Here is a 25098-nt window from a genome sequence, read left to right on the forward strand (position 1 = left end):
ATTCTAATTATAAGAAACATGAAATCATTATGGATGTATTGATAATTATGTTTTTATATCTTTCTTTTGTATTTGATTTGTGAATTATTTTTATTTTTTTAAGAATTTAAAATTAGAAATGTTAGTTTCTCATATTTGATTTATCATTAAAAGAAAATCTTGAAAATATAGTTTTTTGAAAATGTTCTTTATACAAGTTTTTTACTCCCATCACATTATTCTCATGATAGGTGAAAATCTAACATTTATGGGTTAAAAGAGATTTCTTATCATAGTAAAAATATTATATTATCTTAATTTATTTAATCAATATAGTAAAAATATTTGATATCATGAAACATTTATAAATATTTTCAAAGATATTTTTGACCAACCTAAGGGAGTGTTTGATATACAAAACGATTTTACTTTTTCAAAAATTTGACGTTGAAAATGTTAATCTCTCTTGTTTGATTTATTATTTAAAAAATAATAATTTTAAGTAACATTGTTTATCGATAATACTTTTTACATAAGTGTTCCATTGAATTTTTTTCATGGATGAGATGAGAAACTAATATTTTTGAATTAAAAAATAGTTTTAGTGGGAGCATATCAAGTGAGAAGAATTTATTATGAGAAAGTGAGAAGGTTAAAATATAACCCTTAGATTAATCAATTTTCTCTCACTTGATTAAATCTCAAATTTTCTCTCACTTGATTAATCTAAGGGTTATATTTTAACCTTTTCACTTTCTCATAATAAATTCTTCTCACTTGATATGCTCTCGAGTTTTAGTATTCTAAAAATGTCACATTATCTTTAATTGCTTATTATAAACATTTCAAAAACACTTGTGATTAACCAAATAGATTTTCATCATTACTAAGAATCATTATTCTCAATATTTATGATTCTTAGGCATGAAAAAAATTATCGTGTACCAAACATCTCCTAACAAATTTAATCACTTATGAATCCTAATTCTTAGGATTTATAACTACTAAGAACTATGATTTTCAGGCATGAAAAAACTTTACATTTAACAAATGTCCCCTTATGGAGATACCTACTTACCTCTCATAGAAATAAGTGTATTATTAATTGCTCCCTCCATTCCTTTTTATCTATAAGATTTTTAGTAAAATTTTGTCTATTTATTTACTCCCTCCATTTTTTTTATAGTCATTTTGTCAGAGTTTGTTGTTTTTTTTTTCATTGTCATTTTACTAAATTCAATGACTTATTAATTTTTTTTCTCCATTTTTACCCTTGATAATTAATACATGTTTACTGAACAGTGTGTGTATTTATTTTTGATGTCTACCTATTTTTTCTCCAACTACCCATATAAAGTTAATGTGCATTTATAAGAGCAATATGTTTCCAACAAAATACAATAAAAAAATAAAAAAAAAGCAAGCACTATAAAAAAAGCAATATGTAATCAATGCATTAATAATTAATGGGGTAGATTGCAGTTCAACAGTCTCAAAATTGCAAAAAAAAAAAAAAGGTAAAATAGGAAAGTAAATAATAAATGTTTTTGAAAACTAAAACATCAATGATTTCCTTAAGTCCTGTGCAAAACCTTAAACGACTATGAAAAAAAAAACGGAGGGAGTATCATTTTTAAATTTCAAGACAACATTAATTACTATGTTTTCAATATCATTACATATCATTAACTTTTAATTAATTTATACATACCAACTAATATGCATTTATTATGAAGCAAGGGTGAAAGAAAATATACTAGGAAACATGAAAAATCATTAAATGAAAATAAAAAGTTATTACATTTCTTTATTTGTGTAAAATAACCTTAAATGACTATTATAAAAAGAATGGAGGTAATATAAATAAATATTTATTGAATTAGGTGTTATATTATTAATTTAATCATTATTTAATTACTTAAGTTTAGAGATATTTTTGAAATAAAATTAAATTTTACAATATTATAAATTAAATTAATTAACTTGACTATTTTTGATGGGTCAATTATTCATTTATTTCTTATATGGAAAAATAAGAGAAAATATTTTGTATTCTCAAAATCATATATTTAGACCATACCTAAGAGTAAAACATAGTTAAGAATTGACATATTTGTGAAAAAAAAATATAACAACTTGATTCATGAAAAAAGTCAATTGATAAACAAACATTCTATAATCATATTACTTAAAAAAAACACACAATAACAAGAAAGTGATTTAGTTGGAAATAATTTTTTTTCTTAAATAATAAGTAAAGACTTATTAACTTTAATTCAATAATTTATATTTAGTAGGTCTCATTTTATCTCTTTACTAACATGGGGGGAACCAACATGTTTGAACTACAATGGGCTCACAAGGCCCATTCTTACATGCGCGAACCCACCACCCATTGCTTACCTCTTTGGAAATGTAAGGAGTAATTTGATATATAAAGTCTCTACACTTGAGTGGTTCAACCAATGTGGGAATTTTCCTTTTGAAATATCATATGTGCAACAATTAGGACAGTTGTTATTTTAACATATTAGATTTTATTTGAACTTCAATTGATTCCGTTTGTTAAAATGTGATACCCTTCTGTTTAACTTTTGGATTTCATTTACGATAGATTTTCTTAATTTAGATTTATTTAATTTATGTATTATGATATGTGGAGTAGAGAGTGTAACAAATTTCATATTGTAGAGGATAAAACTGTTTGTTATTAGAGAAATTATTGCAATACTTTTTGCTTTTTAATTGCACCTTTTGATAGAACAAATAGGTAAGATATTTTGACTTTGAAAAAGAGCTATAACGAGATTTTTTATTAGGATAAACTTTTAACTTGGAAAAGATACTAATATGATGCAAAAGTATATATAGAAAATCATATATAAAGTTGAGTTCAAACATGTATTTATAAATATGATTTGACAAATACTTTTTATAAAAGTTTTAAATGTTTTGTAATTTTCAAAATTAAGTAAGATCAGTCACATTTTGTCTAATAATATAACATTTCAATCTTTACTAGGACAACTTGAATTAAGGATTTGCTAAATAAGTTCACTTTTAGAATGCATTTTTTTTAACAAACAACACCATTTTAATGTACTTTCAAATAAAAAGAACAAATAATCCAGATTCATTAGATAATTTGGACCAATCCATATAAGTTTAACATAAATTATTAACATAATGTACGAAGTTACTTCATTGATTCTTCAACTGAACCAAACAACCTAATCAAAATTTGAAACCATGTTCATAAATATATCAAAAAAATATTAAAAATAAATGTGACAATCAATTTTTTTAAGGAAAAAAAACTATGCACCAAGAATGCAAAACAATTTTATATTATTATTTAATTATAAACCACTACTACCATGAATGATTTAATGATAATACACTAAGAATATATAACAACTTTACATGATCATTCAATCATAATTTACCATAAATAATAAACTTATTAACTTTTATGATAATTATTTTAAAAACTAGACACATGATTAATTTATTGAGTTTTAAAATAATTATTTTAAAAATCATTACAATACTAACTTTTATTAGTTCACAATATAAATTGTTTTATATTTATTTATAAATTGTAATAATATTAAATTTTAAATATATAATAAAAATTGTTAAGACAAGTGATTCCATCTTTGTCCTCTTTAATCAAGGAACGAAGTTCAATTGTTAACTTGAATATAAAATAATATCTGAAAATATCACTTTATTGCTAATATGTTATAATCAACACTCAAATCTCTCACCACTTTTGTACACATTTATTTAGTGTGCATGTTCTTTAATTTTAATTTTAATTTTTTTTCTATTTTTATATTTGATAACAAAATTGAGGAAAAACCCAAGCCCGGACGCACATTGTACGGAATCCAAAATTGAGACCATAGTCCAAATCCTAAACCCTGTTTTGGTTCCAAATTCTTGTTTGTTGTAGCGAACCAACCTTCCCCTTGTTCTTAGGGTTCAGTTTTGAGTTGACCCATCACACTCTTCTTATACTTGTACATGGCAACGGAACAGAATGAGAGCACACAAAGGAACAACCTTGTCGTCAGAAAACCATGTTTTGGTCTCCCAACCGGTTGCCCTCAATGTCTGTCAGCTTACATCTTTCTCAAGCTCTCTCAACATCCCTTCAACTTAGACTACCACCCTAACTACCCTGATTCTGGTAAGCCTCATTCTTCATCTCTTTTATGCTAGAAAATAAAGTTTGGTTATTTATTTACCATTAGAATAATAGCCCCTTTGTTTAATTTTTCAAAGTTTAGGCCTTTTGGCCATTTGATTGTGTTTGAGGCTTCTGGTTCTGGGTGGGTAATGTTACTTGCATTCATACTCATAATACCCCTTATGATGAAAGTTTCTTTCTTTTTGCTATTTTTGTTCCTTTTTTGCATATGGGTGTTTGAATTTGTTTGCTTTTTTATGCTTTTAATGAATTTTCTTTTTTGGCTGTGTTCTGTGTGGTGTTTAGATCAGATTCCTTACTATGAGGCTGGTGATTGTGTGGCATATAATAATGAGAAGGAGGGGATCGTTGAGTGCTTGAAAAGGGATGTGGGTGATTTAGATAGTGGGGTTTCTTCTCTCCCTGATTGGATACCAACCAAGGTGATGCTTACCACCTGGCTTGCTGATGCACTTGAGTATGAACTATGGGTGGGATGTGACAGTTCCTCGGCTTATGGTATCTATTATTCTGACCTCCCCTGGCCTATAGGGAAGGTCTTGTTATGGAAGAAAGCTGTCTGGGTAAAGCAGAAACATGGGATAAATAAAGACAATGCTGAAGTAAAGGAAGAAGAGGTTAGTTTCTCTTGATACTTGCTCTGATGACACTTGAGGTTATGAAAAGTTCTCTATTTCCATTTCTAAACTTTGTATGCTCTGTAGGAATTTATTTTTAAGAGTTTTGTTTTGAAAGATTTTTACACTATCTGTCAACCAATTAGAAATCACTCTAGATAAGACTTTTGAAGTAATTATTATAAAATTCAGCAATTTTCAGTTATATGGCAATTCAGAATTTGATGACATTATAAGCTTTTACTCTATTAAATTCTTTTTTTATTAGTTCATTTTTATTTTTGTGCACAATAGCTTCCATGCTGTACATATATATTTATGTTTATTGTCTCTGATTTTGATAATCATATATAGCCTTCTCTGATCAACAGATTTATGCGAGAGCAAACTCTGCATATGATGCTCTGTCGACTTGGTTAGGGGAACAGAACTACCTTTTCGAAAACAGGTGACTCTGCTGGCCATGATATATGTCACATTGTTCATTGTTAAAGCAATATGTGCTATCATTTTGAGTTCTTTTCATGTTGAGATCAAGTTTTGACTTTGAACTTCTGGTAATGTATTTCCATGCTTTATTCTGTTTACGCAGGCCATCCAGCTTGGATGCTATTTTTCTTGCACATGCATTAGTTGTTCTTCAAGCTTTACCTGTGAGTTATATTATCAATTATGCCATGATTCTGATGTATATTTTTTAAAATAACATGGATACTCTGGCGACTAGTGGGATGTCCAGTTAGATGAGAAATCCCAGGTCAAAAAGAGTTGGACAAAGAATCTGTGTGTTCTGGTATGAATCCAAAGGAACTCAAAAGTGCTAGAGTTAGGTCCCCAGAATTATCAAGCATAAATCTCATAATAGAACTAGTAAAATAATTCATGGTTGAGCAAACTTACAGCTGGGTTGAGCGTGTGCTTAAAGATGAACGGCCATAATGAGTTGTAAGGGTGACAGCAGCCAGTGGGCTACATGAAAAGCCAATATTTTTTTGTAGTGCTGTAGATTTGATTGCTTGAACTGAGAGTAATTGGTGTCTCGGAATAAGCATCACTGCCTATTAACTGAACCATTAAATTGTGTTAGTAAAATTTATTTGATAAATATGGAAGAAACTTGTAGAAATTGGTGGATTTCTTTGGTCAATCTTCTCTCCTGTACAGGTTTTGTAGTTCTTTTCCACTTTGTAGCAAACTGCATTTACTGTATTTAGTAACAGATGCTTTCCAACAAGAATAATCAAACCCTATCCTAGTATGTGTGGCTGGTTACATGGATTAAAAAACATCATTGTTCTCTATCAAAACCATCCAGTTGTGGTAAATTTATTTTCTAGTGGTTTCTCCCAAAATTTTTTGGTCTTCCTCTTCCTTTTTTAATTGAACCATCTTTTTGTGTCACTGATGCCATAGCGGCCCTTAACATTCACTGCCATAGACCATTGCTGGTCTTGTATATGGTCTGGTAGGATTTTCCTTAGTTTGATTGGAATCTTGCGACCACAAATTATACCTTAATGCATTTCTTCATTTCATCCACTTAACATGCATCCTGTTTAGGGTTTAGGGTTTAGGGTTTAGTAAGATGCTTGACCATGCAACTTATTATGACGTGCTCTCCAATTTACACGTATGAAACATTACTAACTTGCTGAACTTTTATTCCTTATTCTCTTTAATCCTACTTGATGTAAAACCCTTTAATTTCAAATCTTTTCTCCATATTTCAAGTTTATAATTTTCTTCTTTTCTTAACTCATCAACTAGGACTGTATCATTTGCAAAAAAACAGCATATTGTGTAACTTGCTCTTGAATGTGCTTGGTATGTCATTACTAAGGTAAAATGATTTGGACTAAAAGTGGATTCTTGGTGCTAAAGAAATTGCCAGTACCTTAGTTATTATTTGAAAGGACTGAAGGATATATATATATATATATATATATATATATATATAGAAGAGGGGTTTATGATTAGGTATCCATCTAGATTCTAGAGAGTATCACTATATAAAGTGTGTCCATTGTCCAAGAGTCTGGATACATATTTTTAATGTGTAAGGAAGACAATTGTTTGGTTATTCCGAAGGAATTAATGTAGAAGAAAATTTTATCTAAAAAGGGACATAGTGCACGAGGCTCCTGAGTCCTACCTTGTGGGATTGGGAGGAAGGAGGGCTTGATAGCCTTACTGGAAAACCAAGAGGTTCTTTCCAAAATTTGAACCCATAATATCCAGTTCTCAAGGCAGCAAAACCTTACCATTGTGGCAAGGCTTGCCTCATTTATAAGTTATCTAATTCTAAATTAAAAAAACACTAATGCTAGAAACAGTAAGAATGAGCATAAACTATCAGTTTGCCTACTAATTTTAATTTCACCATTCTTTGCTTGATGTTATTATTATACATGTTAGAATACAGATGCAATATTTATTTTTGGCTGTCATCAGCTCTATTGGAAGTTTTTGGACTTGAATAATTGTCTTCGGTATAAGAAATGTTAGAAAAATTATAAAATGACTTGTCAACAAGGGGCACTGCAAATGTGAGATTGATAATTGCCATTTTATTATTTTCTTCGTGTTGGGGAATGTTATTCTTGAAGCATAACCAAATACTGGAAAATATTTTGAACAAGGAAACTCATGTAGTTAATGCTTCCTCAAAAGTGTTGTAATCCTTTGCACTTTAGTTGTTTTTGAACAAGGAAACTCATGTAGGCCTAAATCACTTTTTTTAAGATGATATCAAAACTATCTAGATCAACACTAAATGGGTTGCCCACCATTGATACACGCATCAAACCCAATAATGTTAGGCGTGAGGGGTGTATTGGGAAAAAATCCAAGTCCTATCTATTCTGGATCATTAAAAAGGGTCACCCACCATTTATCTACATACCAAGTCTAATAGTGGTAGACGTGAGGGGATATATTGGAAAAAATCCAAGTCTCACATCGACTAGAAATAAGATAATTAAAGAGTATATAAGTGAGGGACAACTCTTACCTTACAAGCCAATTTTGTAGGATTGAGTTAGGCCCATATCACTTTTCTGAATTCTAAGACTGCCTAATGAACATTATAAAATTATGTTTTACCTTTTCAATTTTTGCTCTTTAACCATGTGCTGTTTGTGTAACTGGCTAGCAGCAATTGCTTACTAGAAGCACTGGGAATTATTATTTTGAGGCAAAAATTTTAACTTCTGTTCCTGCATTTGTCTGCTACCAGGAATCATCAATTTTGAGGTCCAAGTTTTTGGAGCATGCCAATTTAGAGAGATATGTGCAACAACACAAGACAGAACTTATAGAAGCTGGTACTTCTCCTTCCAATGATCCACATTTGCATGCAGACCCATCATCATCAGCTTCTAGTAGTCGTTCAACTTCAAGTAAGATATTTTTAGGGTTTATTTGATGGATTTCCTTGACATGTGCAATTAGTTCATATTTCTTTTCCTTTTCTTTTTTATTTAAATAACTACCACACAACTCCTCTCTCTCTCTCACTCTTTCACTCTTGGAATTGGTTGTAGCAATGATTTTATTTAAAAACAGTGGCTTGAAATACTCTGCCTTGATATTGTAGCAATAGGATAGTACCATTGCGATAAGGCTAAAACTACTTTGAGATATTCCTGGTATGGACGGAAATGTTATGAAATGTGTAGGTTTCCAGTTGCTGTGTTATAGGAACGAGTTTAATACAACCCATGGAGTAAAGTTATTCTTTCAACTTTTCTTGATGTGGAATTTCATGATAAATTGGTTGCCATACTTGTGGAATAAATGAAATGGGCTATGAACATGCTGAATGATTCTAGGCTTGTGATCTTGGTCTCTGATCATCATCATATGCTTTGCATCATCAACAATGATAATCTTATTCCACTAGGTGAGGTCGGCCACATGGATCACACGATACTGTTGAGCAGCTTAGTTAAAAACCAAATTCTCATGGATATTATTCATCAGGAGGTCCCTTTTAATTCCCTCTGATATCCTTCTTGGTCTTCCTCTACCCTTTTTTTTATCAAGCTAAACCATATAAGCTACTCTCCTCATTCATGCCTCTAGTGTCCTTTGTATGAGTATTGATCTTCTATCAATTTTTCTGTGATAAGTGCCACACCAATTCCTCATATACAATCGCTATGTGTTATGTCCTTTCTTGTTTGACCACACAACACATTCATTTTAACATATTATTTTTGTAATTCCCACTTTTTCTCTTGAACCTTTAAAGCTCAACATTCACTACCATAGTAATAGAATTCAGAGAATCAGATAAATAGAGAAGAAATGTAAACTGAATTGTAAATCTTTCATTTGAAGGAAAGTACAGAGAGGGCAACCTTTTATATCTAAAAAGTATAACAAATTGCTGAGTCAGCGACATGAACAGAAATTGCAATGCATATACTTTTTGTCTTACTTTTACTAAAGTGAAAACCCTTTGAATTCAGTGTCTGTCTTCAAAGTTCATGTTTAGAATAACCTCTTTCCTTGATTGCTCAATCAAAACTATATTATCTGCATATAAGTATGCACAGGGATAATCTTTTTTGTGTCCTAGGTAAGCACATCAAATATTAGATTGCAAGTAAAACTCAAGGTTGCACCATAAACCTGAAAATAAATGTTCCTACTAGTTGCATTAGATGCTTTGAGAAGCCTTATAAGCTTTGTCCTGTGTAAATAGAATAGTATCTGAAAACATGATTGTATTCTGTTACATAGGAAAATGTGAGGTTTCATGTCAGAATGCTCATTATGAAGTAGTTTATATAAGTTTAGTCAAATGGGCCTAAACGCATGCTAAAGGTGCTGACGAGAGATGCTGGAAGGGTCAGCACCTCTTGATGGTTGAGGTGCACCTTTTTGTTTCATGAATATCATGCATCTAGCTTGGATCTTAATATTGTAGGGGTGTAAGTAGTCTGAATTCTGAAAATGAAAAAATTGGTAATTCTTGGTTTTTTGGAATGGGTTTTATGACTTGAACATTTGAAGTTTTGAACCATTTACTTTTACTATGAATGTTAATATATTATGTTTGTTCATTTGGTTCATATTGAAATACAAAATAGTCAAACATTTTACTGTTCATTCTTTCACCTCTTCTTTCTATTCATGGCGCTTCTTTAATTTTTGGAATTTTGTTCTACTATTTATATAGTTATGTGAAAAAGGTTTTATTTGCTATGTGCTTTGCTACAGTTTCATTTGCTATTTTAAGACCTTATATTCTGTCATTCTTAATGTAGTTTGATTTGTAAATTTTTTTCTTAGGTTCAAAGCCCAAGACTAAACCCAAAAAAAAGCCACAAACAAAGGAGGAGAAAACCTTTAGAAGAAGGGCTAAATATTTTGTGGTAGCACAGGTGGTTGCTTTGGTTCTTTTCTACAGTGTCATCTCTGGATAGTAATAATGCTGGGCTGATTGACCGTAGTGGGGCTCTTTTAAAAACATTTTACGCAAATGAGGTTGTTTTGTAACTAATTAGACTTTTGGGGCTGTTTACAACAGTATCGCTATGGGCCATAGCGACACCCATGACATGTGGCATTTTTTGAACTTCAGGAAAGTCATGAAAGCCATATTGATAATGTCGCTATAGCCTAGGATGACACAAAACGGCTTCACTCAAGTCACTATAGCCTACAGCGCTACATTTTTAATATGATTTTTTTTTAAAAATATAAGTAAATAGTTAAAAAAAAAAAAATTTTGTAAAAGTGGCGCTATAGGCCATAGCGCTACCTATTTAAAAATTAAAATACATAAAAAGAAAAAAAAAATAATAGAAAATATAGAAAAGATAAATATATAAATATAGATTTATATGAAATTCATAAAATAAACTAAAATGTGGAAAAAATAAATTCAGTAAATAATTAAAAGTGGCGCTATGGCCTATAGCGACACAATGTCGCTTTAGGCCATAGCGCCACCAATTTAAAAATTAAAATACATAAAAAGAATAAAAAATATATATAACATAAAGAAAAATAGACAAGATAAATTTTTAAATATAGATTTATATGAAATTCATAAAATAAATTAAAATATGGAAAAAAAAATTAAGTAAATAATTTAAAAGAAAAAAACGTAAAAAATAGTGGTGCTATGGCCTATAGCGACATAGTGCCACTCTCATAAATATTAAAAAAATATATAAAATAAAGAAATTACAGAAAATATAAGTTTATAAATAGAAATTAATATTTAATTCATAATATAAAAATAAAATATATAAAAAATAAATTTAGCTAATAATTTTAAAAAAATAAAACGTAAAAAATAGTAGCGCTATGGCTTATAGCGATAATGTGTCGCTATAGCCCATAGCGACACTGGTGGTGGTTGAAAAAAAATTAATGACGCTAGCCACGTGTCAATTTACCGCGGATTTATCTAATGGTAGCTTGACATGTGACGTTTAACAGTAAAAAAAAAAAAATTACCCCTCTATATAAGGGATTTTAACCTGAATATGCTGGTCCCCCATTGTCTCCCCCACGGAACTGAGAGGTATGCGTTTTCCTTTTATTTTTCTGTCTTTAATTTAATCATTATTTATTTTATTATTTTTAAATTTTATGTAAGTTTTATATATTTTAATTATTATTTCAGGTTATTTCTGTTTTTTTGGGATATCCGCAAATGTATTTTCTGTTTTAGGTATTTTCTATTTTTTTAGTTTCTGTAATTTAATTAGTTATATTTATTTTTTTAGTTTCTGTAATTTATAATTTTTTTTCTGTAATTATTATTAAGTCGCTATAGGCTATATCATCTTAAATAAATTATGTAAAAATTAATTTTATTTAAATTTTAGATTTTATAATTTGTGTAATTATTTAGTTATAAGTATATTTTTTTCTGTAATGATTGTGAAGTTGCTATAGCCTATACCATTTTAAATAATTTATTGAAAAAATTAGTTTTCTAGTTTTCCAGTTTTTTTTAATTTATATATATATATATTTTAAATTGTATGTAACAATATAATTTAATTGCTTCAGGTAGTTAGTGTTTTTTCCGGGATATATTTATCTTCATACGAGGTATTTTGTGTTTTAAATTTTTTAATTTTTTTTCATTTTCTACAATTTATTTATTTATATTTATATAATTATTTTTTTGTGTAATTAATGTAAAGTCGCTATAGGCTATATCATTTTAAGTAATTTATTTAAAAAATGATTTTATTTAAATTTAAGATTTTATAATTTAATTATCTGCAATTATTTAATTATAAGTCTATTTTTTTATAATGATTGAGAAGTCGCTATAGCCTATACCATTTTAAAAAATTTATTTAAAAATGAATTTTGTTTAAAATTTAAATTGATTTAATTTAATTCTGTGTAATTTATTTAGTTATATTTATATAATGTTTTTAAATTTCTATAATGATTTTAAACTCGTTATAAATTAATTTAACAAATAATTGTATTTAAATTATAAAATTAAAAAATTGATTATTTGTAATTTAGTTATATTTAAATTTTTTATTACGTTTGTTAGTGTTATATTATATATTAAAAAATGGTAATAAGTATTATGAAAATAAATTATATAATTTGTCCAAGTTAAATTTAATTAGTTAAAATCATTTATAAAATAATTGGTAATAAATATGGTGTGGGCTATATCATGTTAAATAATTAATTTCAGAAATAATTGTATTTAACTTCTAAATTTATTAATTTCAATCTGTAATTTATTTATATTTATAATTTCTTTTAATGTTGTTAGTGTTATATTACAAATTTTTATATTAGTTTATTTATATTTTATATAATGTTTGAAAATTTGTGTTATCATAATAATTAAATGATAAATATTAATATTTTATAATGGTTTTAAATTAGTGTTAAAAAATTATATTTCCTAAAAAAATGGAAAATATTTATATTTTAGTTTATTCTGTTGTTAAAATTAATTTAAATTATGAAATAATGTATTGTTATATTTTGTTATAGATGACATCATCTTCTACAGCTATGCGTGTGACATGTGGACCCATTGAGGATGATTTATTGACATTGCAAAATATACATGTTTCACAACATGTTTGGAATAGAGAAAATGATAGGAGATTAATAGCACGACGTGCTGTTCCAACGCGCACTGAAATTGAGGGAGTTCCACATCAAATAGTTTTGTTATTAGAGCAAGCTGGATTTGGATGGATTGCTCATTTGAGTTATATCAAAGTTAGTCTTGGTTTGTTAACTGCTTTGGTAGAACGATGGAGACCAGAAACACACATTTCACATGCCATTCGGAGAATGCACAATTACTATTCAAGATGTTAGTATGCTTGTTGGTCTTCCAATTGATGGTGAACCAGTGTTAACTCGAGGCAGTACTAATATATTGGGATTAGGTACTAAAATAACTTTACTTTAAGTTATTTTTTTTGTTTTACTAATTGTTTTTTATAATATTAATAATCGATAAATAATTTGTTTTATTTTATGTAGCTCATGATTTTTTAGGGGTTGTTCCACCTCAGTCAGAAATTAAAGGACATCGCATTAAGTTATCTTGGTTGGCAACAAACTTTAATGACATTGCAGATGACATAAATGATCTACATCAATTGCTTCCTTATGCTAGAGCTTGAATACTACGTTTTCTAGGAGGACTTCTTGTTCCTGATAGATCTTCAAGCTATGTCTCATTAAGGTGGTTGGCGTTTTTAGGTGACTTTCAAACTATTAAGACATATGCATGGGGTGCAGCTGTACTTGGATGTTTGTATCGTAATTTATGCACCTCTACTGATTACAAAATGCCAAGTTGTGGTGAGTTTACACTTTTATTGCAGTTATGGGCATGAGAACGATTCCCAAGCATTTTCTCTTCACCATTCCCACCTAGAGAGAATGCTTGGGAATCGTTCCCATGCCCATAACTGTTATAAAAGTGTAAACCCACCACAACTTGGCATTTTATAATCAATAGAGGTGCATAAATTTTGATACAAACATCCAAGCACAGCTGCACCCATGCATATGTCTTAATAGTTTTGAAAGTCACCTAAAAACGCCAACCACCTTAATGAGACATAGCTTGAAGATCTATAAAGAACAAGAAGTCCTCCTAGAAAACGTAGTATCCAAGCTCTAGCATAAGGAAGCAACTGATGTAGATCATTTATGTCATCTGCAATGTCATTAAAGTTTGTTGCCAACCAAGATAACTTAACGCGATGTCCTTTAATTTCTGACTGAGGTGGAACAACCCCTAAAAAATCATGAGCTGCATAAAATAAAACAAATTATTTATCGATTATTAATATTATAAAAAACAATTAATAAAAAAAAAAAATTAACTTAAAGTAAAGTTATTTTAGTACCTAATCCCAATATATTAGCACTGCCTCGAGTTAACACTGGTTCACCATCAACTGGAAGACCAACAAGCATACCAACATCTTGAAGAGTAATTGTGCATTCTCCGAATGGCATGTGAAATGTGTGTGTTTCTGGTCTCCATCGTTCTACCAAAGCAGTTAACAAACCAAGACTAACTTTGATATAACTCAAACGAGCAATCCATCCAAATCTTGCTTGCTCTAATAACGGAACTATTTGATGTGGAACTCCCTCAATTCCAGTGTGCGTTGGAGCAGCACGTCGTGTTATTAATCTCCTATCATTTTCTCTATTCCAAACATGTATATTTTGCAATGTCAATAAATCATCCTCAATGGATCCACATGTCACACGCATAGCTGTAGAAGATGATGCTATCTATAACAAAATATAACAACACATTATTTCATAATTAATTTTAACAACATAATAAACTAAAATATAAATATTTTCCATTTTTTTAGGAAATATAATTTTTTTAACACTAATTTAAAACCGTTATAAAATATTAATATTTATCATTTAATTATTATGATAACACAAATTTTCAAACATTATATAAAATATAAATAAACTAATATAAAAATTTGTAATATAACACTAACAACATTAAAAGAAATTATAAATATAAATAAATTACAGATTGAAATTAATAAATTTAGAAGTTAAATACAATTATTTCTGAAATTAATTATTTAACATGATATAGCCCACACCATATTTATTACCAATTATTTTATAAATGATTTTAATTAATTAAATTTAATTTGGAAAAATTATATAATTTATTTTCATAATACTTATTACCATTTTTTAATATCTAATATAACACTAACAAACGTAATAAAAAATTTAAATATAACTAAATTACAAATAATCAATTTTTTAATTTTATAATTTAAATACAATTATTTGTTAAATTAATTTATAATGAGTTTAAAATCATTATAGAAATTTAAAAATATTATATAAATATAACTAAATAAATTACACAGAATTAAATTAAATCAATTTAAATTTTAAATAAAATTCATTTTTAAATAATTTTTTTAAAATGGTATAGGCTATAGCGACTTCACAATCATTACAGAAAAAAATAGACTTATAATTAAATAATTGCAGATAATCAAATTATAAAATCTTAAATTAAATAAAATCATTTTTTAAATAAATTACTTAAAATGATATAGCATATAGCGACTTCACATTAATTACACAAAAAAATAAATATATAAATATAAATAAATAAATTGCAAAAAATAAAAAAATTAAAAAAATCTAAAACACAAAATACCTCGTATGAAAATGAATATATCCCGGAAAAAACACCAACAACCTGAAACAATTAAAATATATTGTTACATACAATTTAAAATATATATATAAATTTAAAAAAATTGGAAAACTAATTTTTTCAATAAATTATTTAAAATGGTATAGGCTATAACGACTTCACAATCATTATAAAAAAAATATACTTATAACTAAATAATTACACAGAATCAAATTATAAAATCTAAAATTTAAATAAAATCAGTTTTTACATAATTTATTTAAGATGATATAGCCTATAGCAACTTTATAATAATTACAGAAAAAAAATTATATAAATTACAAAAACTAAAAAAATAAATATAACTAATTAAATTACAGAGACTAAAAAAATACCTAAAACAGAAAATACCTCTGCGGATATCCCAAAAAAACAAAAATAACCTGAAATAATAATTAAAATATATAAAACTTACATAAAATTTAAAAATAACAAAATAAATAATAATTAAATTAAAGACAGAAAAATAAAAGGAAAACGCATACCTCTTAGTTCCGCGGGGGAGACAATGGGGGACCAACATATTCAGGTTAAAATCCCTTATATAGAGGGGTAATTTTTTTTTTACTGTCAAACGTCACGTGTCAAGCTACCATTGGATAAATCCGCGGTAAATTGACACGTGGCTAGCGTCATTAATTTTTTTCAACCACCACCAGTGTCGCTATGGGTTATAGCGACACATTGTCCTATAGCGACTTTGTGTCACTATAGGCAATAGCGCCACTACTTTTTACGTTTTTTTTCTTTTAAATTATTTACTTAATTTTTTTCCCACATTTTAATTTATTTTATGAATTTTATATAAATCTATATTTAAATATTTATCTTTACTATTTTTCTTTATGTTATATATATTTTTTATTCTTATTATGTATTTTAATTTTTAAATAAGTGACGCTATGACCTATAGCGATGTTGTGTCGTTATAGGTCCTAGTGCCACTTTTAATTATTTACTGAATTTCTTTTTTTCACATTTTAGTTTATTTTATGAATTTCATATAAATCTATATTTATATATTTATCTTTTCTGTATTTTTTATTATATATTTTTTTTTCTTTTTATGTATTTTAATTTTTAAATAGGTGACGCTATGGTCTATAGCGACACAATGTCGCTATAGGCCATAACGCCACTTTTACAAATTTGTTTATTTTTAAAACTATTTACTTATATTTTTTTTTTAAAAAAAATTTATATTAAAAATGTGGCGTTGTAGGCTATAGCGGCTTCAGTGAAGCCGTTTTGTGTCGTCCTAGGCTGTAGCGACATTATCAATATTGCTTTCATGACTTTCCTGGAGTTCAAAAAATGCCACGTGTCATAGGTGTCGCTATGGTCCATAGCGATACCGTTGTAAATAGCCCCAAAGGTGTAATTAGTTACAAAGTAATTTCATTTGCGTAAAATATTTTTAAAAGAGTCCCACTATGATCAATCAACTTTGTGGGAATGAACCATGATTTGAGAGGATCTGTGGGTCTGTACATGTAAATTTTGGGAGTAACTTTTTACTATTTCATCCGTCCTATAATAAGTCTTACAAGAAAAAAAAGTATTAAAATAAATTATTTTTGTTTCCAATGTAATATTAATTATTTATTTTCATTTATATTTTGAATAATATTTTAAAAAAGTTATGTTGTATTATTTCTAGTAAAAGAGGTTAATAATTAGGTTTATTTTTATAAGATAACTATTCTCTTTCATTTATTTATTAGTTTTTTTTGGTCCATAAAAAAAAAACTTAGATGTTGCTTATCATAAGACGGAGTATTATCTTGTGCAAATGGGGGAATTGTAGAGTTTTGATAAAACTTCTATGGAAGATGGTTGCATAATTTGGTGAGCTATATAAGATCTAAAGGTGAAGTCATGATAAAAAAAATTAAATGTTTTTACTGTGTAAAATAAATGAATTTTGATTCTTAAGTTTTTTTCTCAGTTTTTTACCTTTCTAAAAATTGAAATAATTAACTTTTATTTTTGTAAAATATTTGTTTTATTAAAACATTTAATTTTGTGCATATTATTTCCTATTCGACTAAAAGTAGTGATCCTTGACATGTATTATTTAGCCTTTTATTTATTTATTTTTATTTTTATAAAATTAATTCTTATGTTTTAATTTGTCAATAACCTTTAATGTGATGAATTGGACTTGGGGCCCAATCTACTCAGATAGATCATCTCGGTTCAAAAACAACGGTCAACCCAAGTTGATGGTGGACATGTTGACCTAAGCCAACCAAAACACAATCCAAGTGCAAAACCACTTCAATTCAATTGTGTATAATATAGTACACCTTGACTTGAAGTGAATTGATAGCGTTTTACTCCATAATAGATAAAAACTTCCTTTTTGTAATGGTCCCGGGTCCTATGTCAAGTAGTCTAACCCATCTTGAGAGTGAGAGTGTTAGGTATGCCTTTATTACCTATATTAGTTAAATCTTGAGTGTTTAGAATGAACTTAAGCACTTTAAAGCTATTGAGCCATTTTATGAGTTGAGAGAGAGAAAGAGAAAGAGGGGAAATCGAATATTTGAGCAAATAACTTGTATTATTCGTGAAAGGTATTGATATATTTTTAACACTCATGTTTAGTGAGTAACTAATTATTGATCTAATCCAAATAGATTTAACTAATATCTAACCATCATTGTAATATACAATGAATTGTTAGCTCTTTAGTTCCCTTCTTAAACACATAGGTGGTGAGTTAACTTGGGACCATAAACTTAGAAAAGTAAGAGCTTGAAACTACCTTAGGGAGATGTGCTATCACAGTATGTGAGAGGATGAAACTAAAAAAGAGACTCACATAAGGATGTCTTCATGAGGGACAAAGGAAACGCTCTACAGTGTTATTGTCTTAGCTTCCTTCTAGGAGAGTAACGACTAAAAAATGTTGAGGTGTTCTTATGGATATTGGTGTAGCAAATATTTTTTTTGTTTGTTAGTGAGTTTAAAGCTTTAGCTTTAGTAGCTTCATCCTTAGACAACCTTTCTAATGATTCAATGATGTAAGCATGGTCATTGATGAGAGGACCTTGTCATTGATAATGATAAAGGTTCATCTAAAAAACTCCGATCCTCAAATAAGTTACAAAATATTACACTGCTTAATAGTTTTATATTAAATAATCTAAAAGTAAAGAACTTTCAATCTAACAGTTAAATTTACAAAATTCACATTTAATATAAAGTTATTGAGCGGTGTAATACTTAATAAAAGTTACACCGGTATTATTATAACCCTCCTTCTCTCTCTCTATATATATATATATTGAAAACAAGTCTTTTTTTTGTTAAATCTGATTTTCAACATATGTTACTCATGTAAATCACCATAGCCATTGATGGTGGCTGGCTTCACCTTAAATCCCACCCCTAAGCATCATGAACATCGAAGCGCAACTTCTCCAATGGTATCAAAGTGTCTAATTACAAAATCCAAAGAGTAATAAAGTTTAATAACAATTGGGACAAAATTATGAAGTTTTGAACACCAATTTAAAATGGACAAAGTTTATGGGGGTTTGAATTATTTTTTTTTTCCTGAAAAAGTACTAATTATATTTATGATCCAAAATGGATTTTAGAAACCGAGGGATCTATTGACATAAAAAGTAAAAAAAGAAAATCCATTTTATCAATATTGGGTGCAATTGCCCTTGCTATTCTACCTTTTGTATTGGTTAGTTAAATACATAATTACATTCTCAGACACACCCATTGTTAAACAAGCCTAAACTAAGTAACACAAAATGTAAGACACTATGTTCTTGTCTCACTAGAAGTAGTATTTTGACACTTCACATTGTTCCATTGCTTAACAACTTCATTGTACCCGTCAGCAGAATCCAAAGCAAACTCAGCCAGTGAGCTAATAGCAACAGACATTCCAGCACAAAGCACCTTAATAGCCACTTCAGCCAGCTTCTCTGGAGCCATTACCTCTTCCACCTCACCAACTTCCACCATTTCCATGCCATTGCTTTGTTTTGATCCATATGAGTTTCTCCTTGAATCTTCTCTTAACTGATGTGCATAGAGGGACCCCATCCCAGCTGCAAAAAAGTCTAGGCCTTCAAGCACTGCCTTTTCATGTATGGCATCTAGGCGCCTCGACCACTGAATGCAGAGTCCAAACAAAGGGTGAGTGCCACTGGACCGGTGAGGAGAGCCTGGTAACTTTGACACGTCAGGTTCGGATCTCATGCATCGAAGAAGCCATCCTGTTAAGGCCTGAATGTAGGATCTTTGAGAAGTGATCCATGACTCGAAGGTGTTTCTCCAGTTCCTTAACTCGAATTCAAGATTCGAGGCTGAACGCGCCAGCCTGCTTGGATCAGTCATTGACATGGAAGACTGTTTTCTGGAATGTGATTTAGAAGGAGTGCCAGCTAGAAGAATCTTAGCTTCATCTAAGGTTCTCTTCTGTGTCTGATGGCATTCTGCCATCACTTTCCACATCTTTTCCAGCCTGTCATTTGTATAATTGAAGAATAAGCAAGCATAATATTTTATGTAACTATCTACATGCAATGCCAGTGTGATATATCTGCATTTCATAAGGCAGATGTAGGCTGTTTTCTTTAATAAACATACAGTGTCGCTCATATGGAAAGTAAAACCAAGAATTAATACATGTCAAATATTATGGAGGTCCTAGAAACCTGGACAAGGTTAAGTAGATGTTACGTAAATTTGATGGTTAAACTCGGGGTTTGCTCAGCAAGTTGATGGCATTGAGTGACAGGAAAATTCTAATACTAAACTTGTTTATATACAAGCTTAAGAGTTTCTGGAAGTTTTTCTCCCAAAACTAAAGAGTTTTACAAGTCCTTAAAAATAATTTTAATTTGTATCTAAATAGACTCTAAATATTACTTGAGGTAATGAAACATTTGGGCAATTCAACAAATATAAGTCATTCATAATGACTTTGAACTCTTTAGATGCAAGTTTAGAAGTGTTTTTTAGAGTTTTTCTTTATTTCCAATAGAGTAGCTCTCAAAGTAATTCTAGCTTTAATCTAAACGAACTCTTTATCTGAAATTGTTAGTAGTATCGAAGTCAGTCTAGTGGTCCTATCTTTCTTAAAGGACCAAATGAAAACATTAGCAGTATGTTTGAAGTCTGAAAATACTTAAAGTTTTGGCAGAAGGGAATTAGTTCATATAAAAAAACAAAGGTGTAAGGGGCTATTTGACTTTTATACATACCCTTGCACCAATTCAAGAAGTTGGGGATGCAACTCTTCATCCCTTAGAGTTTCGATTCTCCTTGAAATAGCTTCAACCGAGTGTATTGAAACTGTAATCTGGGTATCTAGATCTCTAATGGCTGCTCTTGTTCTATCTGCACAAGAGGGGTCCTCTCCTTTTATATCAAGGTTCCTGAGTTGCTTCAATTTCTTCTCATACGCAATTCTGATACGTTCTCCAGACTGTTGCAGAAGAAAGTGGCCACAATAATTAATAAGTTTCCCAACATTAAAATAAAACTGTATGTGATATCAAGCATAATGACCTGTAACAATAATAAATATAATTTTTTAAAAAGTACCAAAAGAAAAATAACTGAATATAATTTAAATGGTTGAAGCTGATCTCTGCTATCACTTTTTCCTAATTCTGTTAAACATATAACAGAAAGGTTTATGCTCATTTGTTAGAGGCATAGTGTTTCTACACATTATGTAGAAGGTGAAACTCTTTCATGATTACTAGTGCTCAATTACCATGATAAGTTATTTAATTTTCGATTTCCAGTAATAACCATAGGAACTAAAAAGTGCATTTGCCATTGATGAATTCATAACATGAGTGATTCATTGATTTTGTCCATCCGTCAAGAGTAAGAATATCAGAATCTGAAGGATTTTCTACATTAAGTCTTAGATAATTGAGGAAGCATAAGTAGCAGCTTCTTTTTGGCTATTTATTTTAAGTAGAATTATCTGTTTCTATGAATGTCGCCAGAGAGAACCTCATTGAAATCTTGTTTTTAGAAATTTGACTTCCTCTTGGATGTAAGATAAGTTCAGTAATATACCCTGACTTCCTCATATAGCTTCTTCTCCCATGCATTTAATCTGTCTAAAGTGGAGTGGTGACTACCAGATAACATACAATGTTCCTCTGAGAGACCTTTAGTTCCTTCACAACCTTCCTTGCTAGTGCTTGAACAATTAACTAAAAATCTTGATGAAGAAGAGCGTGAAGAAGCAGAGCGGATCAAAGCTACTGGGTTCAACAACTTTGATGCTGCAAATAAATTACAACTCAAATTTATGTTCCTAAAAATTTACAGATAGATAAGACTGAAAGGAAAAATATCACTAGAATCAAATGGGGAATAGGAAACATGAAAGATGATTTCTGGATATATAATTTGCACATTATCATAGTGGGATTTGTTACACAAATAAGATTTTTAACAATGAAGTTTATTATCCAACTTCAGGCTGCTCTTGGTTCTATCCATTCCTAAGGACTTTATTCATAGTTCTGACTAATATGGAAAGCATGAACATGAAAATACACTAACAACAAAATGAAAATATAAATTGTTTGTTTCCATCGAACCTGAAAGTTCATTAGATGTCGATAAATACTGAGATTTCTTGGCCTCTAATAGTGCTGAGACTTCATTGGCTGCATTGCAGACGATTGTGAATTGAGTTTCAAGATCATTAATCACTTCTGCCATGCTTGTTGGCCTTCGGTTTACATAAACAGTAAAACCTGGTGTTTCTTCCCCAGATTCCTTCTTACCAATTGCCATTTCCCTGTGGCTTGATTCAATATGACCTGCAGCTTGAGATTTTGACACTTCAAAACTTGCACCACCATGAGCTTGTGAACCTTTGGCATCATGCTCAGTTTCAGTTTCATCTTCAATGTCTGTTCCCTCCTCTTCTTCGTCCTCATCCTCCTCGTCCTCATCCTCATCCTCATCCTCGTCCTCGTCCTCGTCATCAACATCTTCAACAATAACTTCTTCTTTGGAAGAATTTATATCATGTCTAGTTCTTTTTTCTGCTTCATTTCTCTTCCCAACACAATCTTCTTGTTCAGTTTCATCTTCTTCCAGGTCTGGTATTCCCTCTTCTTCTCTAACCTGCCTAAGTCCCCTGTATTCATAATCCATAGCAGTCTGATCAAGGCTACTTCTTGCAGGATAACCATAACTATCCAATGATGAAAAGGGGTTCCAAAAGAAGTCCCATTGGGAAGCTTGAGGTGAAGGGGGAGGGATATTAGGCCTATCATTGGGAGAGTAAGCAAAAATTGAGGGATTCACTGGTGAGGATTGCATGTTGAAAAAACCATCAATGCCATACTGCTGATACTGCTGCATTGGAGAATAATACGTCTCAACCCGAACCCTTTCGGGGGATTGAGGCCTTTCCTCAACTGAAATTGCAGGGTTACCACCAGGCCTAAGGTAATTCACTTTCAAAGTAGAGTTTGGTCCAACCCCGAACTCAATTGCTGTTGCTGTTGTGAAGGGCTTTGCTGATATGGGAATAAATCCTGGGCCAGTTTTCTTCTTCACAGGTGTGAAAGGTGGTGTGATGACCGTATCTAATGAGAACTCACGAGGCTCATCGCCTTCAATGTAATCACGAAGTGCTGCTGAAACCCTTTTCAGTGATTCTATGTATGCTATGTGTCCTGTGGCAAATCGAGTCCTTTGTTCAACAGCTTGCTTGATGAACTTCTTTCTGTCTTTACAAAGCCGAACTGACTCTTCATCATCCAACTTTGAATGTGAACATCCCATCTCTTCTTAGCCCCCTATGAATGAACGCCTCAAGCTTGCATTGAAATGGAGACTTAAAGAGAACTTTTCTCTATGCCACACCAGATTCATAAAGAAATCATAAATCTGTCACCAAAAAATAGAGAAGTTCAATAACACTCACAAAATTCCATCAAACATGACTAAACCACCAAAACTAATATAAAAAATAGTATTATATTTGAAGCAAATAATCTTGGTTGCTTTTCTTCATTTCCTAGCCAGAAGAAGGGTGACGAAAATACAGACATGCTTAACAGATTTTTCAAACCCTTTCCTCTATGATTTCCACAAAACCAAACAATGCTCTACATCATAATACAAGAAGAAAGCACACAACTTTGCATCTGGGTTGTTTTTTTTTTCTTCCCAAATGTAGAGATTAAAAAAGAAAAAAAAAAAACAGCTTAACCCCCGACGAAAACCATCTTCCAAATGAAAAAAAAAAAAAAAGTAAAAACAAAAGGCAGACACTATAGCAGACTCCAATTAGCTTAATTAACAGAGGAATAAATGTAAAATATATATATAAAAAATTATAAAATCCATAGAGCAATAAATTAAAAAAGAATAAAAAAAGGTAAAAACAGATAATAAAAAAAAGCATAAAAAAAGCTGATAAACATAAAACCAGAGTACCCATTTTAAGGAAGACAAAGTTTTCCATGACACCCTTTTTCAGTTTCTTGCTTCTAAGAGCCAAACAAAGAGAGAAGAAGCATTAGGACAAAGAAAAAAAAAAGCGAGAAACACACATTAGCGATGAGTTTAGTTATGAAGAATGATGGAAGGGAGAAGAGCACCAGACACCAAGGAGGTGAAGGGAAACGACAGCGTTTGGATGATGAAAGTGGAGAAGGAATCAGTGAGAGAGAAATGTGTGTGTGTGAACAGAGAAAAAGCAACGGTCAAAACAGAAGGAGGAAGGAAACAAAGTATATAAAAGAAGAAAAGAGAGACAAAGTTAGAAGCTTTAGTTTCAGGTTGAGGTTGGGCAGCTAATAAAGGAAGAAGCAGATGAGAGTGTGACAAGTGAGGGTGATTGCCCTCCATGTTGGACTTAATTTCAAGAATGCCACACATGAAAGCTGAAACTAAATCACAGTTTTTGTTCTTTACTTGGTAAAGTGGCTGGTCAAAATGTCTCATTAATGGGACCCAATCATCATATGTCCAATAATTTTGTTACTAACAGACAGAGCTGTCAAAGGTTAGCTACTTAGCTATTTCTCATGCTCAATTTGGCTCAACAAGTTTGTTTTCTTAGGGGTCATTAGAATTCTTTTTTATAGGTGTATGGTGTGAAGATAGTTTTCTTTTTCTTCTCTTTATCGATGATTGGTTATAATCAAAAAATAACTTATTTTAAGAATAAATTTTAATATATTTATTTTATTTTATAACTAATAATTTATATTGTATTCTAGTAATTAAATTAAAATGTTTTAATATATTTATAGAAAAGGATGGAGAGAAAGAAATATGGCTTCTTACAATGAAAATAATCGATATCAATTTTTAGATAAAAGTGATCAAGTTAGATTAAAAATTTATTTTAAAATATAAATCTCATTATTTTGATTATTGTTATTGTTCTCATATCAATTATTGTGGATAAAGAAGGTAGTGGTAGTCCTAGTTGTGACAATGATGATGATAATAATGATTATGATAACTATGATAGTGATATTGTCGGTGTAACTATGTTATAGTATTTTGTTTGAGAGTAATATATT

At 29.9% G+C, this 25098-nt stretch overlaps 2 protein-coding genes across 3 annotated transcripts; one reads left to right on the plus strand and one right to left on the minus strand.

Moving 5' to 3' along the window:
- The first annotated feature begins 3846 nt into the window (after positions 1–3846).
- Positions 3847–10502, plus strand: LOC109803142 (mitochondrial outer membrane import complex protein METAXIN). The gene is made up of 6 exons (XM_020364594.3): positions 3847–4174; positions 4481–4812; positions 5184–5260; positions 5405–5465; positions 8048–8210; positions 10111–10502. The coding sequence occupies exons 1-6, from the start codon at positions 4009–4011 to the stop codon at positions 10242–10244; spliced, it is 933 nt and encodes a 310-aa protein (XP_020220183.1). The 5' UTR covers positions 3847–4008; the 3' UTR covers positions 10245–10502.
- An 8671-nt stretch (positions 10503–19173) lies between these two features.
- LOC109804033 (nitrate regulatory gene2 protein) lies at positions 19174–24332 on the minus strand. Of its 2 annotated transcripts, XM_020365773.3 has the most exons (6): positions 24166–24332; positions 24002–24054; positions 22144–23449; positions 21611–21822; positions 20779–21002; positions 19174–20036 (listed from the first exon to the last, which is right to left on the minus strand). In XM_020365773.3, exons 3-6 carry the CDS (start codon positions 23342–23344, stop codon positions 19328–19330), a joined length of 2346 nt encoding a protein of 781 aa, XP_020221362.1. In that variant the 5' UTR covers positions 23345–23449; positions 24002–24054; positions 24166–24332; the 3' UTR covers positions 19174–19327. The 2 variants fall into 2 exon arrangements, with proteins under 2 accessions (XP_020221362.1, XP_082915257.1); XM_083059131.1 differs by lacking the exons at positions 24002–24054; positions 24166–24332 and having other exon boundaries at positions 22144–23971.
- Between the last annotated feature and the right edge of the window lie 766 nt (positions 24333–25098).

Source organism: Cajanus cajan, chromosome 1 (assembly GCF_000230855.2).
Source record: "Cajanus cajan strain Asha chromosome 1, NIPB_CcT2T_4, whole genome shotgun sequence".
Lineage (NCBI taxonomy): Eukaryota > Viridiplantae > Streptophyta > Magnoliopsida > Fabales > Fabaceae > Cajanus > Cajanus cajan.

Coding starts and splice junctions, on each gene's coding strand:
- LOC109804033 (XM_020365773.3), bottom strand. CDS start 23,344: ATGGGATGTTCACATTCAAAGTTGGATGATGAAGAGTCAGTTCGGCTT. Junction 21,823..22,143: donor GACATCTAATGAACTTTCAG/GTTCGATGGAAA, acceptor ATTTATTTGCAG/CATCAAAGTTGTTGAACCCA. Junction 21,003..21,610: donor AGCTATATGAGGAAGTCAGG/GTATATTACTGA, acceptor CTTCTGCAACAG/TCTGGAGAACGTATCAGAAT.
- LOC109803142 (XM_020364594.3), top strand. CDS start 4,009: ATGGCAACGGAACAGAATGAGAGCACACAAAGGAACAACCTTGTCGTC. Junction 4,813..5,183: donor CTGAAGTAAAGGAAGAAGAG/GTTAGTTTCTCT, acceptor TCTGATCAACAG/ATTTATGCGAGAGCAAACTC. Junction 5,466..8,047: donor TTGTTCTTCAAGCTTTACCT/GTGAGTTATATT, acceptor GTCTGCTACCAG/GAATCATCAATTTTGAGGTC.